A 17,363-nucleotide genomic window follows, 5' to 3' on the forward strand; every position below is an offset into this window, starting at 1 on the left:
CAGAGAGAGCCATACAGGGGATCAGTTCCAGTAATTGCCCCCCCAGCCAGCTGGGTGAATCATATGTGGGCAGAGAGGGTGATCGGCATGGAGGGGGGGCCATTACTGGAACTGATCTCCTGTATGGCTCTCTCTGCATAAGCTGAAAGCTGGCTTCTTCTCCTCTCCCTTCCACTGGCTTTTAGCTGCTGCAGAGAGAGCCATATAGGGAATCCGTTCCAGTAATTGCCCCCCCCCATGCCAGTCACCCTCCCTGCCCACATCTGATTCACCCAGCTGCCCGGGCCTCCCTGCTGGCCCAGGCCCCATGCAAGAAGATGATACCCCCTTAACCATGGCCCTGTCTCCACCGGAAACCAAACATCCTTGATGTGTTTCACAACTACTGGCTTGTTGACAAGGATAGTGGAAGTCAATCCTTGTGAGCAAGCCAGCAGTGGTGAAACACATCAAGGAAGTTTGGTTTTGGGTGGAGACATTAATGTATGCAGTCTTTTTCTTTTTTAGACAAACGAAACACAGAAAGAAGCTTTGCAGTGCGGCTTGTATTTTTTACTTTAGATTAACTGTTCTATGATTCACATTCCAGTAGTTGACTCCTAGTACAGAGCTGTCACTGATAATTTTCATCTGTCCTCTTTTTGTCATTGCTGGCAGAAAAAAACTACTAGGAAATCAGTCAATTGGAACTGGACTGTTATTTTAAACACAGCCAAATGCTTTGGCTCAATTACATTTTATTGTGATGTGGAATAACATGTACTTAAGTGTATTGGGCCACAAGGCTGAACCAACTTTTCCACCTTGGCCATGAGGGAACACTTGGAAGGTGTGATAATCGGGCACTCAATGTTCCTTTCATCCCCTGTGTATAATTCCTTAAAGCCAAACTTAACTGTATCTGAGCACCACATACCAAACACACTATTTAATTCCTTTTTCATTTTAAAAGCAGACTTGCCCATCTATCCATGGCTCCATCCTTTATTTAATTGAGAAATCACTTGAAAAACACCCCGTAGCATTCATATAGCATTTACTTCCTGAAATTCATATGCCCTTAGCTCAGGCATGCAGGCAAGAGGGTGTGCTAAGACCCCCCCCCCCTTCTGAAGAAAGGATGTATGACACAATTTAGACCTAGGTCAGGAACCAACTAAAGAAATAGTAAAAAAAAATAAGTTTAAACCAAGCAAATATAATATACCTGTCTATCTGCTTACTTATGCTAGCAGCATGAGGATTAAAAATAGTTAATGATTTTGAGAATAAAGTGTTTTGTTAGGAAGAGAGAATATTTATGCTAGAGCTACTTTCCTGCATCTAATTAAGTCTGCAGTTTATTAAAATATAATAAACAATCATTAATTGTAATCAAAATTTATCGAATTATGAAAAAAATGCATCAGCAGAGATCACTAGCAAAGAGAAAACAATGCCAAAATGATCAGTAGATGCAGAGATATAAACAACTTTTAAGGCTCGTTCACACAGTGGATTGCTTTTTTAAGGCAGTTGACAGGTGACTAGGAGGCAATGGGGTTGATCAACTAAAGGCAAATAAACTGTGCACTTTGCAAAATACAGTTGCTCCAGAGCTTAGTAAATGAGCAGAAGCCCTGCTGACTTCCATTATCCAATCAGTTGCACACAAAAATGCTGTTTTTTTTTTTCCTTGCATGTGATTGGGTATTTTTTGCAAAGTGAACCTTTACCTCATTTACTAGGCTCTGATGTAACAACACTTTGCAAAGTGCACAGCCTATTTGTCTTAAAGTGATTGTAAAATCTAATTTTTTTTCCTATAAAAATAACAAACAAAATGTCATACCTACCTGCTCTGTTGCAGTGGATTTGCTCAGAGCAGCCCGGATCCTCCTCTTCTCGGGTCCCTCTTCTGTGATCCTGGCCCCTCCCTCCTGTTCAGTCAAGCCGAGTCACAGCCCCCTGTGTCCATTCAGACACACAGCCCCGCCCCAGCCCCTGCCCCCTTACTCTCCTGTTTGACTGGCTGACTTTGATTGACAGCAGCAGCAGCCAATGGTGCTGCTGCTGTGTCTCAGCCAATCAGGAGAGAGAATCTTGGACGGCTAAGACCCTCGTGGACATCGCTGGACAGAGAGGGACCTCAGGTAAGTGTTAAGGGGGCTGAGGGGGGCTGCTGCACACAGAAGGATTTTTATCCTAATGCATAAAATGCTTAAAGATCAAAAAACCTTCTGCCTTTACAACCACTTTACAACCACTTTAAGTAAATCAACCCCACTATGTCACCTTCCCACCGCCTTTGTTACAATTTTTGTTGGGGCTGCGGTATGTGTACATCCATGTCTGGCCACCATTGCAGCTGACTGACTATTTCTTTCTTAATTGGGTGCACTTGGCTACATGGTGCAGCTATGCATAGTAACCAATCAGCTTCCAGGTTTTATTGTCAAAGCTTAATTGAACAAGCTTCAAACCGGCCACAAACAGCTTTATTGAGCATCCAATGTCAGATACAACATAAACAGCTTGGCCCACAGCTGTAAAAAAAACCCCATAAAACTCAAAAAAGAAAAGTGTAGTAATGTGTATGAATGATCAAATTATATTTTTGTAATTGTGTTTATTTCGAATAAGTGATTTGTAAGATATCTTGTAAGTTTTGAAAACAGCTCATGCATGTCAGATACATAAATAGTCACACAATCATCTTGCCAAACAGACTTCACCTGAAAATAATAAAAAAGTGTATGTGAAGCCAAAACCTTTTTCAACTTTGATAAAATAAGGATGGGCTAAAACACCTGTCAGTTTCCATCCAGTTTACCGGCCAGAAGAGATCTGTGATAAGGTATTTACAGGCATCGTTTTATAAAAACATGTACACAGTGTTGGATAGATTGATAAAACAGAGGGGCTGGCAGTAATATTTATTTGCCTTTATACTGCCAATTAGTAATAGCGGCAAGATGGGGGGGAGGGAGGGGTGGGCATAGAGGGCTCACACTTACAGGAGGGAGGGGGAGAGAGGAGAGCAGTGTAATGACGGAGGCATGTAAACTGACCATGGTAAACCCCAATTAAAGGGGGACGTTTCAGGAAAAAAAACCTTTTTTTAAAAAAATAAACCACTTTGAAGCAAAATAATGGTAAGCGAGAATCAATGCAGCCTGATTAGTGCCCATCTGCAGCTTCAGTGCAGCCTGATCTGTGGTCATCTGCAGCCTGTTCTGTGCCCATCTGCAGGCTGTTCTGTGTACATCTGCGGCCTGTTCTGTGCCCATCTACGGCCTGTTCTGTGCCCATCTGCAGCCTGTTTTGTGCCCATCTGCGGTCTGTTCTGTGCCCATCTACAGCCTGCTCTGTGCCCATCTCCCCCATCGATGCAGCTCACCATCTCTCATATGAAATCACCGATTTCACCAATCCGTCATCTGTTTCCTCGGCTCTCAGTTGGCAGTCACACACACAGTTCCGCCTCCACCATCAGCATTGGACCAGCTCCTGTGATAGACAGAACACTGGTCCAATGCCGATGGCGGAGGCGGGACTGTGTGTGTGACGTGTGAGCCGAGTTAGAGCCCAGTGAGAGCCGTGCGGAGAGCCGAGTGGAGAGGAGATGACGGCTCGGTGATTTCAGGCGGCACTCGTCCCCCTCCTTCCCCTCTGAGGTACGCTGTCGGCGTATAACACGCACCCCCGATTTCCCCCCTATTTTCAGGGGGAAAAAGTGCGTGTTATATTCGATAAATACAGTAAATTTAATTTGGGTACAATGTTGCATGACTGAGTAGTGGTCATTCAAGCTATTACAGCTCTGAAAAAAATGTCCTGCACGGGAAGGGAGTGCAACATGCCAGTTCTGAAATATTAAAAGAAAGAAATATTTAAAAGCAACCAGTACTGGGAAAGTATACTAGGTGCCTGGTTGTCATCATGAGCTAATCACTTTAAAACTAAACTCTGAGCTCAAAAACTTTCATTTAAACATTTTTCTCAATAGCCACAGAGGGAATAAATTCTCTTTGTGCGCAAACTAGGATATTAACATTTATAAGTAGCAGTGACATCATCACTATACTGCACATAACTTGTGTAGAGAGCAGAGTTGTGGGAGGGACCCAGCAGGCCCAACCTCCACAGGCTGCCTGTAGAAAATGACAGAACGGGTCGGATACAAGACCAATCACCCTGTACAAGGAGAGAGAGAAGCAGTGACTGGACTTTATTACTGGGAGCTCATGCACAAAGCAACATTTTACACTGGATTACAACACAGATCTAGAAGAACTACACAAAGCACACCAGGATTCAAGTACACCAATTCCCTAATCTGCATGCTTTTTCTAGGTCAGTGACTCAGAAAGTGCTAAAGCCAAACACAGCCAGGCAGCTGAAGCAATTCATGCTTGGATACTGCTGAGTTTGTAAGAGTAACAATTTATTTTATAGTGTAGTTTTAAATCCCAGCTGGGTGCAGCCATTTGGAATAAATACCCTGGTGACCAGGCATAAAGTAGTGTTGAAAGCTTGTGGCTGTGTACAGTTTTCTATTATGGTGTCATCAATTGAAACTGATGGTGCCAAAAAAAAAAAATCTTATTTTCCACCACTAAATAGTAACCAAGAGGCAGTGTGCAATGCAAAAGATTAAAGCAATGCCTATGTGTTGTTTCAAACGAATTAGCTGGACAAGCGACAGAATCACTCTGTTAAATGAACTACTTAAAATGTAAAATATATATATGTGCATGCACACGTATAATAGCGTGTTATGTGGCATGAACAGTCACTACCGTTTATTTACAGAATACATACTGTAGCTTCATGCAAAATGATAGTTTACATTGTTCTATATTTTTTAAAGCCTAACACTGGGAAACTTAAACATGATCCCCAGCAGTGGGTCTGCACCCGCACTGCAAAGGTAATTGAATGTTTAGGTGTAGGGAACATAGAAAAGAAGGTCCAATTACCTAATTCTCTGCTCCTCTGCTCTACCAGACTGATTCCAGCAGTACCTTCTCCCCCATTTTCTAGAGGTCTACATACCTGACATTATCAAGACAATTAAAGGGTCCATAGCCCTGAATTGGACATGACAACGTCGAGGGACAATCCATCGCCAAAGCCTGCGTGAGTGCTATCTGCCAGGAGAGTGGAGGATAAAGTAAGTTAAAGTGCTTCTGCTCTTCCCTAGACTAAACACGCTGTTAAATGGAATTGCAAAATAACCCTAACTACTCTTAAAACAGCCCCCCTTCTAACACCTATGCTTACTAACTTGTCTAAGAAATATCTGTCTACTTACCTATTTTCAGGATGCTCCAGTCCGGTCATGTAATCTATACTGCAGCGACAGCTGCAGTGGAGAGGAGAGGGGACTCTGATAATGGCTGGTAATGCCTGGAGTGGTGACATCACCCATAGGCTTCAATGGCTCCATCTGTTGTCAGCGCTCCCTCCTCTTCCTTTTAGCAGCACTAGCTGACACAGGGGAGTGCAATCACCTGACCGGAGTGGCCTGAACATAGGTAACTAACTACATCTTTCAACACAGGTTAGTAAGCGTAAATGTTAGGAGTGGAGAGGGGACCATTTTAAGAATAGTTAGGGTTATCCGGAATTCCACTTCCCTTACAGTATGGGCTCAGCTGCACTGCAAGGAATAATTTTCAAATTTCCCCAAATTGGACTTTATGTACAACTGTAATCCAACTGTGTGTGTCTTGTTGCAGCGAATAAACAAAATAATACAACTAGAAGTAAACATTTATTTTTGCATGTCACTTTTTGTCTGAATTGCAATGATCTCTTAAACACTATTCTTTAAGGCATAGTCTATTTTTTGCAAAAAGTTTGTAAATGTGTCATAATTTGTGAATGTACCCGCTATCAATTCATCGCGGGTACAGTGCACAGGATTTTGCATTGTTTGCCCCAGGTCCATACAGAGGCAAGGACCTTCTGTTATGGAGCTAGAGGAAGTGCTGAATGTTGACATCACTGCCCTGCTGCCAGTGGGCTCAACTGAATCCCTGTGCCTTGGTGGCAGAGGGGACTTGAAGTATTTGCATTGATCGGTCTCCATCAATGGATGTCATGCCTGTGCCTGTGAAATTCAAACAATAACCACCTACAATAAGAAAGGACCCCATTTTGTGTTTAGGGATATGGTGTATACAACCATGCTTTATGCTACACCCTAAATATGGTTCTAAAAAGTGGACTATTCCTTTAAACCACGCATAACCATATGCATAACCAATCCATAACATGAAATAAAACATAAATTGTTCAAGTCCAATTAGATATTATGATAGTTCCCAGTTAGTTATGAAAAGATGACTCACTAACATATTTTTTTTTTAAATAAAATCTTTCATTATGTAGTTAAAATCTGGAAACTGTGGAAAGGACCAAGTGTGAGACTTGAAATAACAGCTATAGTTAGGCTCAGGTTCTCAGGTTTGGGAATGGGGGAGTTAAGTTTAGGGTTAAAGTTAGCGTTAAGTTCTAGGCATATATTAACTGCTAAAGCGGAGCCCTAGTTATAAAAAAAAATGACTATAGATATATATATACCTTTTGTAAGGATCCTATGATGTCATGGGTCCTTTGCACTTTTCGTTTCTGGAAGTGTGCGGTCCTTACTGTTGCACAGAATGACTCTTAGGCAATGATGTGTGAGTGGCTCTAGGCTACGTGAAGATGCCTCTGCAAGGAGAAAGTCCATGACAGCTTCGACTCAGAATAACAGGGTTGAATGATGCTGGCTGTCATTCAAGTTGCAGGGAACTGGACTATTTTTTATTTTTTTTAAGCTGCTGTTCAGCTTTAGGGGTTTACATGTAATGTTAGAGGGAGGAGTTAGATATTAAGTGTACATTTAAGGAGTGGGTTAAATGTTAGAGAAAACATGTTGTGAAGGAAACATAGAGGTTGCCATTGATGATCACTGAAAATGCTAGTTTCCTAGCTATCCAGCTGACTGTCTGGGTTAAATATATTAGTCTATGACCAGAGACAAATATTCAAATAAAGACTTTCAACTCTACTCTGAGTTTCCCAATATGGTTGTTCCAACTCAGTGATTCCAGCAATGCTAAAGTTCATGGATCAGAATAACCTGCAAGAGATGATCAATTTTGGATGGAGGTAAAGCTCTCATTGACCTCTGTATCTGCAGGTACTGTGGACTAATCCATCCCTGAAAGAGCAGAATCGCTGTAGTTGTTGAAGTCCTTTCCTTATCAGGTCCCCCTTCCCAGCAGTGATTCAGTAGCCTTCCAGCCGGTCCGACAGAAGCTGTTTGGTCGGCTTCTGTTGGACGAGAATACTGGAAAACCAGCGGCCGACCGACTCCCAATCAGCGCTCTCATCCAATGACTGATGGGGGGGCATCCTCCTGTCAGAACAGAACAGCTCAGCAGAGGAAGATTGCTGTACTAATGTTGGAGTGTTAGTACAGCAGCTCCAACCTGAGCTGTAATTTTTAAAAAACTATTCATGTGTACCAGGATTTAGCATGTATTGTAAAGTCTTTAATGATATGATTATAATCTGTATTTTGTTGCTGAACGTTACTGTCAGTGGTTAGTGCCTGTAAACGTCTAGTCTACATGAATGAAAATTTTGATGGAAAGAGACTTGAACTGAATAAACAACTAATAGCAATTCTTCATGAACTGCTTTTGTTATATTTTTGTTATATATATATATATATATATATATATATATATATATTGTGTTATTTTAGGCTGTCCATTTTTGTTCCAGCAGTCTATTATTTAATTTGCATTTTTTTGGGTGCACTCCTTTGAAACATGAAATATAATAACAGCCAGCAAAAGAATTAAATATAATAACACAATCCATAAAAAGAATTCACGAGAATATATTACTAACCACTAACATGAGAAACACCTAGATTGATGTAATTACTTTCAATAAATGCAAGTAAAAATATGAGTGTGTTTTTTTTTCACAACATTTTCATACAATACAAAATACGCATAAGCAGTACAATCCACACTTTAGTCAAACTGTTGCAAAGTGATTTGTAGTAATCAGTATAAATATGTTATTTAAACCTAATGCAGTCAACCTCTTCTGTAGCTGGAACAGCACTTGTTTTAATTTCTATCTCTCCACTACATTTACTTCCATTGTAAGTGGATCTCCATTTCAGAAGCATGATCTTCTTAAAGTATTTAATGGTATTGTTTTTAACAGACACAAAGCACATTGTGTTAATCATGCTGTTGCTCATTGCAATGCACTCTACAATGTAGAAAGCAGACAGATAATGCTTTTCTCTGATGAAAACTATAGGAAAAAAGTCCCGAACGATTGCAAATCCATAAAATGGAGCCCAGCATAGGACATAAGCTATAAGGATACACATGAGCACAAAGACTGTCTTTCTCCGACATCGAAGACGTTTCCGTATTTGTTCTGTCTGAAACCCAGGCACCGTTTTGAACCAAAGCTCTCTGGATATCCTAGCATAGCACAACGTCATTGTAACAACTGGTCCAACAAACTCAATGCAGAAAATAAAGAGGAAGTAAGTTTTATAATAGAGCTGCTGGTCAACTGGCCAAATCTGACCGCAAAATATCTTCTCTTGGTTTTTCACAATAACGAGCACTGATTCTGTAGCAAAATATGCTGAAGGTATGGCTATAAGCAGAGCAATAATCCAAACCAGGGCAATCAAGAATGAGGCAGTCTGGTAATTCATACGAGGTTTCAGTGGATGTACAATTGCCAAGTACCTGTAAAACAAAAACGGTTTCATTAAATAAAATATAACACCAGTTTCGTTTTTTGATTTTTTTTGTTGTTTTTTTTTTAATGATAATATTGCCACAGGATTTGCACAGGTTGCAGTCACAACCAACTTTGGGGATGGTTCACACTTAGGATCTTTGCATTACAGTTTATTTTTACATTAGCATTGCCAGCAGAGTTTCATAGGTAAAATCACAACCAAACCATTGGGATGACTCGTAATTAGATTCTTCATCACGGTTTCTAACCACAGAGGTTCTTTATGATAAAAAAAAAACACTTGTCAGTAGAATAGAAACCATGGAGCAAAGCAGGTATACATAGGGGTTGATTTACTAAAGGAAAAAAGACTGTGCACTGTGAAAGTGCAGTTGCTACAGAGCTTAGTAAATGAGGTAAGGAAAATTTAAAAAAAAACAGCAATTTTGCTTGCACATAATTGGATGATGGAAGTCAGCAGAGCTTCTGCTCATTTACTAAGCTCTGGAGCAACTGCACTTGCAGAGTGCAAATACACTTTGCAAAGTTCACATTCTATTTGCTTTTAGCAAATCAACCCCATAGTGCTGTGAGGGCATCACTGGAGCTTCATTAAGACTGGGTTAACACTTATGGTTTAAATAAAGTCTTTGAGACATGCTGAGATACACCTAATTAACACTATCTAGTTAATTTTATGTTCATTACCTATGCCTTAGGCAGCCAAAGTCCTTTTAATATATTTAGATATTTTCGCATGTGTATGTGAAAATACCTACCATATACAATTGTATCTATTCTGCCAGCATTGGTGGTCAGTGGCAATGACATTTAACCCCTCTATTGATGATAAGTGGCAATGAAATTGAATCTCCCTGCATTGATGAACAGTAGCAGTAATTTTTAAACCCCCTCCATTGGTGGTCAGGTGAAGTTATATTTAACCCTGTCCATTGGTGGTTGGTGGCACTGAAATTTAACTACTTCCATTGGTGGTCAGTGGAAGTGAAATGTACCCCATCCACCCACCCCAAATTGGTAGTTAGTGGCAGTGAAATGAGCACCCCTTAGTATTGCATTTTTGTTCACTGTTTTCTTACCTGGGCTTTTATATCACTGCCTGTTTCTTGAATGATGTTGAGCCTGGATCACTCCACCTGACAATACCAGTATCTTAGTGCCAGTGTTTTAGCATCTGGCATCAAGCTGCCACTCTGCAAAATCCAAGTGTTATGGGTTCTGGAGGGCAGCCCCTAGAACATGGAAACTGTGGGACAGGGTCAAAACTCCTGGGACTGCCATGCAAAATCTGGGAAACCAATTGCAGACTCTACTCCTCGTGTCAAGTACAGAAGTTGCTAAGAGACCAATGGGATACTTAGAAGCTCCTACTGAATAAGAAGTAGAAAACAGGACCAGTGCCAGGAAGTATTGGTATGCAGTACCGGCACATTCTGGCACAAAATGTATGTATGTACATGGCGACTGTGTATACATTTATTTTGCATATAAATTCTCTTATATTCCTACTTATGTCTACTGTACTGTTTTCTATTTCAAATTTAGTATACCCATAGTATGTATACAGTGTATATACAGGTGCATCTCATAAGATTAGAATATCATCAAAATGTTAATTTATTTCAGTAATTCAATTAAAAACATGAACCTCATATATTTTATATACAGTATCTAACAAAAGGGAGTACACCCCTCACATTTTTGTAAATATTTTATTATATCTTTTCATGTGTCAACACTGAAGAAATTACACTTTGCTACAATGTAAAGTAGTGAATGTACAGCTTGTATAACAGTGTAAATTTGCAGTCCCCTCAAAATAATTCAGCACACAGCCAATAATGTCTAAACCGCTGGCAACAAAAGTGAGTACACCCCTAAGTGAAAATGTCCAAATTGGGCCCAATTAGTGTGTTGAGTTATTTTGAGGGGACAGCAAATTTACACTGTTATAGCTGTAGCTATAACACTGTACTACATTACATTATAGCAAAGTGTAATTTCTTCAGTGTTGTCACATGAAAAGATATAATAAAATATTTACAAAAATGTGAGGGGTGTACTCACTTTTGTGAGATACTGTAGATGCATTACAGTATCTCAGAAAATTAGATTATTATGTAAGACCAATAAAAAAAGGATTTTTAATAAAGAAATGTTGGCTTAATGAAAAGTATGTCCATGTACAGTATAATATGCACTTAATACCTGGTCGGGGCTCCTTTTGCATGAATTACTGCATCAATGTGGCGTGGCATGGAGTCCTGTTGGAAAATAAAATCAGCATCTCCATTAGGCTGGGAAGCATGAAGTGCTCTAGAATTTCCTGGTAGAGGGCTGTGCTGAATTTGGACTTGATAAAACACAGTGGACCAACACCAGCAGATGACATGGCTCCCCAAATCATCACTGAATATGGAAACTTCACACTGGATCTCATGCAACTTGGATTCTGTGCCTCTCCACTCTTCCTCCAGACTCTGGGACCTTGATTTCCAAATGAAATGCAAAATTTTCCACAGTGCGTGACGATTTGGGGAGCCATGTCATCTGCTGGTGTTGGTCCACTGTGTTTTATCAAGTCCAAAGTCAGCGCAGCTCTCTACCAGGAAATTCTAGAGAACATCATGCTTCCCTCCACATACCAGCTTTATGGAGATGCCTATTTTCATTTTCCAGCAGGACTTGTCACCTGCCCACACTGCCAAAAGTACCAATACCTGGTTTAATGATCATGGTATCACTGTGCTTGATTGGCCAGCAAACTTGTTTGGCCTAAACCCCATAGAGAATCTGTGGGATATTTTTAAGAGGAAGATGAGAGACACCAGACCCAACGATGCATATGAGCTGAGGGCTGCTATCAAAGCAACCTGAGCTTCCATAACACCTCAGCAGTGCCACAGGCTGATCACCTCCATGCCACACCGCATTGATACAGTAATTCATGCAAAAGGAGCCCCAACCAATTATTGAGTGCATACTATATTGTACATGGTTATCATTTTCAGTAAGCCAACATTTATTTATTAAAAATCCCTTTTTCTATTGGTCTTATGTAATCTATTTTTCTGAGATACTGAATTTTGAGTTTTCATTAGCTGTAAGCCATAATCATCAAAATGAAAAGAAAGAAATGCTTAAAATATATCACTCTGTGTGTAACGGATCTATATAAAATAAAAGAGATTCACTTATTGAATTGAATTACTGAAATAAATAAACTTTTTGATGATATTAAAATTTTATGAGATGCACCTGTATATACAGTGGGGACGGAAAGTATTCAGACCCCCTTAAATTTTTCACTCTTTGTTATATTGCAGCCATTTGCTAAAATCATATAAGTTCATTTTTTTCTTCATTAATGTACACACAGCACCCCATATTGACAGGAAAACACAGAATTTCACACTGCCACACGGCCAACGGACCGGACTTAAGGCTCTCTGTTTCTGGAATACTGTAAGTGTTCATTTTATGAGTTTTGGAATAAAGTTTTTTATGGTTTTATGCTATGTGAGTTCTATTTTCGTTTTATGGTACGCCCCCTCCACGAGTTCACTGCTGACGTTGTGATGACCCCTAGTGGATGCTGATGTGGGTTCCTGTTGCCAGTGCTAATGTGTATCTGCGAGCTATGATCCTCTGTAGTGGGGAATCGTGGCTTTTCAGTAAGGAGTGACCCCTTCTGTTCTTGGTGGTGGATTCCTTCCCGTTTTTCACAGATGAACATTTGTCAATCACTTGGATTTTCATTTTCGTTTTTATATCGGTGGTTTAGGGCCACCTCTTTCACTGCAGTCTAAGATATAATTTTTTGGATTATTAAGTAGCTCTCACGAGGGTTTATTTATCTCCATTCACATTCATACTGAGCACGAATTGTGTTTTTTCAAATTTTGCCACTGCTTAATTCATGTAACACTTTTCACTTATTTAGCGCGATTCTCTTTTCTTTTTAATTTTTATTAACAATCAGTGCTTTATTGTTAGAATTGCTGCTTTATTCACTAATTTTTTGTCATATCACAATACCATATAGCGCAGTTTTTCTCTCTTTTTTCTATACAAAAAAAATTCTGCTGCACTTAAGGTTCCTAAGAGCACAGTGGCCTCCATAATCCTTAAATGGAAGACGTTTGGGACGACCAGAACCCTTCCTAGAGCTGGCCGTCCGGCCAAACTGAGCTAACAGGGGAGAAGAGCCTTGGTGAGAGAGGTAAAGAAGAACCTAAAGATCACTGCGGCTGAGCTCCAGAGATGCAGTCGGAAGATGGGAGAAAGTTGTAGAAAGTCAACCATCACCGCAGCCCTCCACCAGTCAGGGCTTTATGGCAGAGTGGTCCGATGGAAACCTCTCCTCAGTGCAAGACACATGAAAGCCTGCATGGAGTTTGCTAAAAAAATACCTGAAGGACTCCAAGATGGTGAGAAATAAGATTCTCTGGTCTGATGAGACCAAGATAGAACATTTTGGCCTTAATTCTAAGCGGTATGTGTGGAGAAAACCAGGCATTGCTCATCACCTGTCCAATACAGTCCCAACAGTGAAGCATGGTGGTGGCAGCATCATGCTGTGGGGGTGTTTTTCAGCTGCAGGGACAGGACGACTGGTTGCAATTGAGGGAAAGATGAATGCGGTCAAGTACAGGGATATCCTGGAAGAAAACCTTCTCCAGAGTGCTCAGGACCTTAGACTGGGCCGAAGGTTTACCTTCCAACAAGACAATGACCCTAAGCACACAGCTAAAATAACAAAGGAGTGGCTTCACATGAACTCTGTGACTGTTCTTGAATGGCCCAGCCAGAGCCCTGACTTAAACCCAATTGAGCATCTCTGGAGAGACCTAAAAATTGGCTGTCCACCAACGTTTACCATCCAACCTGACAGAACTGGAGAGGATCTGCAAGGAGGAATGGCAGAGGATCCCCAAATCCAGGTGTGAAAAACTTGTTGCATCTTTCCCAAAAATACTCATGGCTGTATTAGATTAAAGGGTGCTTATACTAAATACTGAGCAAATGGTCTGAATACTTAGGACCGTATGATATTTCAGTTTTTCTTTTTTAATAAATCTGCAAAAATGTCAACAATTCTGTGTTTTTCTGTCAATATGGGGTGCTGTGTGTACATTGAGGAAAAAAAAATGAACTTAAATGATTTTAGCAAATGGCTGCAATATAACAAAGAGTGAAAAATGTATGTATATATATATATATATATATATATATATATATATATATATATATATATATATATATACTTAAGGACTGCACTACCCGCAATTTACTGGGGACGGTCAGCCCATACAGGCAAAGCAACATACTGGTGCTTCGCTGCCTGTTTCCAGGTTTAAGGATGTGCACCCCTCAATGATTCATGGCCAGGACCTGCTGATCGGCTGTGTCCAATTACAGCCCAGAGCCCTGTATTGACAATCAACACAGGGCTCTGTGCAGAGGGAATGATTTCTCTGTTTCTTATACCTGTCGCAGGGATAAGAAACAAAGAGATCTTTAGTAAAAAGCAGCACACATTACACATTGTTAGGCACACATTTAACCTCTTGATCATCCTAGATGTATGTTAACCCCTTCCCAGCCAGTGTCATTAGTACAGTTACAGTGCATAGTATTAACACCGGTCACTGTATTAGTTGCACTGGTGATTTCAGTGGCAATTAGTCAGTTCCTCTTCATCAGTTAGTGTCAGATTTCTCACTGTACTATTGCAGTCCCATTATAAGTTGCTGATCACCACCATTAGCAGTATTAAAAAAAAAAAAATCCAGTACATATACCATAGTTTGTAGGTGCTAAAACTTTTATGCAAACCAATCAATATACACTTATAGGGATTTTTTGTGCCAAAGACATGTAGCGGAATACATTTTGGCCTACATTTATGAAGAAATTCGATTTTTTTATTTTATTTAATATTTTTTGTTACAATTTTCAATAATAAAAAACCCAACGGTGATCAAATACCACCAAAAAAAAGGTGTGAAAAAAATTATATAAATTTAATTTGGGTACAGTGTTGCATGACTGCATAATTACCAGTTAAAAGAGAAGTGTGGGTTGTTTTTTTTTTTTTTTTTAAGAATCAAACTTACCTAGGTGGATGCAGCATCGGTCTTATTCTGCATATGTCCCCCGCTCGCTCTAAAGCCCCATACACACGATAGGACTTTGTACAAACTTTCCCTTGGATTTTTATACAAAGGGCGTTGGTCAGAAGTTTGTCTTGCATACAGACAGCAGGACTTTTCCAGCCAACTTTCACCAAATCACGTGGTTTTTCAGCTCTCTACCACCACCCTTTGGTCAACTTCTGTATTGTTGTCTGATATTGTGTCAATCTCGCCACTTTTATTGGCGAGATTGACACCTTGCGAGCTGGGTTCACACTGGTGCAGGGATCCGAGTTGGATCCCTGCCAATGCCAGGCACTGTGTTTGGTATGAATCTTGAGAGGGAACTCCACGCCAAATTTTAAATAAAAAAACAGCATGGGTTCCCCTCCAGGGGCATACCAGGCCCTTAGATCTGGTATAGATTTTAAGGGGAACCCCCTACGCAGAAAAAACAGCGTAGGGTCCCCCCAAAATCCATACCAGACACTAATCCGAGCACACAGCCCAGCCGGTCAAGAAAGGGGGTGGGGACGAGCGAGCCCCCCCTCCTGAGCCGTACCAGGCCACATGCCCTCAACATGGGGGGTGGGTGCTTTGGGGGAGGGGGTGCCCTGCGGCCCCCCACCCCAAAGCACCTTGTCCCCATGTTGATGAGGACAAGGGCCTCTTCCCGACAACCCTGGCCATTGGTTGTGGGGGTCTGCGGGCGAGGGGCTTATCAGAATCCGGGAGCCCCCTTTAATAAGGTGGCCCCCAGATCCCGGCCCCCCCCCCTTTGTGAATGAGTATGGGGTACATTATACCCTTACCCATTCACCTAGGGAAAAAAGTGTCAAGAAAAAAACACAGTACACAGGTTTTTAAAGTAATTTATTAAGCCGCTCCGGGGGTCTTCTTCCGACTCCGGGGGTCTTCTGCCGACTTCGAGGGTCTTCTTCCGACTCCAGGGGTCTCTCCGGCGTCTTCTCCCGGTGTCTGAATCTTCTGCTGGCTCCTCCGCTGTCTTCTGCCGCTCTTTTGCTAGCGGTGGCCCAGACATCTGGATCGTCTTCTTCCCTCTTCTCTTCCAGAGATGTTGACACGACGCTCTCTCCAGCTGTAATGCTGTCTGTGCGCTCTGCTATGACTTATATAGGCGGTGACCCCGCCCCCCTATGACATTACAGTCCCGGGGCATGCTGGGACTGTGAGGTCATAAGTGGGCGTGGTCATAGGATGACATGACATGAGAGCGTCATGTCAACATCTCTGGAAGAGAAGAGGGAAGAAGACGATCCAGAGGTCCGGGCCACCGCTAGCAAAAGAGCGGCAAAAGAGCAGAAGATAGCGGAGGAGCCCGGCAGAAGAAAGAAGGCACCGGAGAAAAACCAGAGAGCGCGGAGACGACACCGGAGAGAAGGATAAGAGGCCTGAGAGTCCCCCGAAGTCGGCAGAAGACCCCCGAAGTCGGAAGAAGACCCCCGGAGCTGCCTAATAAATGACTTTTAAAACTTGTGTAGTGTGTTTTTTTTATTGACACTTTTTTCCCTAGGTGAATAGGTAGGGGTACCATGTACTCCATACTCATTCACATTGGGTGGGGGGCCAGGATCTGGGGGCCCCCTTATTAAAGGGGGCTCCCGGATTCTGATAAGCCCCCCGCCCGCAGACCCCGACAACCAATGGCCAGGGTTGGCCAGGGTTGTCAGGAAGAGGCCCTTGTCCTCATCAACAAGGGCACCCCCTCCCCCAAAGCACCCACCCCCCCATGTTGAGGGCATGCGGCCTGGTACGGTGGGTACCGAACGATGGATTCACGCTGGAAACATTCTCGCGGCTGCGTACTGTAGTTTGTACAAAAGTCCGATGCTTTTGTGTACACACGATCGGACTTTGCTCCATCGGACTTTTGTTGCCAGAAAGTTTGTCCATTCTCACAACCAACAAAAGTCCGATGGAAACAGAAAAAGTTTGTCCACTGGAGCGTACACACGGTCGGATGTTGCTCCAAAACAGCTAATTTGCATGTTTGTTGTCAAAAAATTCCGATCGTGTGTACGGGCCTTCAGACTGAGAACCGAGCGATCAAACACCGCTGATAACTTGGTTCTTAGAGTCCTGTGAGCAGACTGTCAGTCACTGCTCTCTGCTCTGCCCCCCCTACCGCACTCATTGGAGTGCTGGCCTGTGGAGGGGGCTCTCAGCCAGGTGCCAGTCCTAGATTGTGAGCGAATTCTGACTATATTGTCGCAATCTTTTCCGAGCCAGGACTAGCTCTGTGACGTCAGACAACAGCAGGCTTTAGCCCGCTATCAGCTGAAAATGGGTCAAAGAAGTGCAGAACGAACTGTACTCCTGTGATCCACAGGAGAAGTACAGCTAAACAAGCTTTGTCTGTACTTCACCTTTAAAGTAGCCCAGTGCTAAATTGCAAAAAATGGCCTGGTCATGATGAAATTCTGT

At 41.9% G+C, this 17,363-nt stretch overlaps 1 protein-coding gene across 1 annotated transcript in view; it reads right to left on the reverse strand.

The window, feature by feature from the left end:
• Positions 1-261: 261 nt before the first annotated feature.
• The window catches only part of PROKR1 (prokineticin receptor 1), a 67,005-nt gene continuing 49,903 nt past the window's right edge, over positions 262-17,363 (reverse strand). The window contains exon 3 of the mRNA XM_073628229.1: positions 262-8,765. Within this exon, the coding sequence (XP_073484330.1) occupies positions 8,069-8,765 (697 nt within the window). The 3' untranslated portion in view covers positions 262-8,068. The remainder of the gene's footprint in view (positions 8,766-17,363) is intronic.

Source organism: Aquarana catesbeiana, linkage group LG04, assembly GCF_042186555.1.
Source record: "Aquarana catesbeiana isolate 2022-GZ linkage group LG04, ASM4218655v1, whole genome shotgun sequence".
Lineage (NCBI taxonomy): Eukaryota > Metazoa > Chordata > Amphibia > Anura > Ranidae > Aquarana > Aquarana catesbeiana.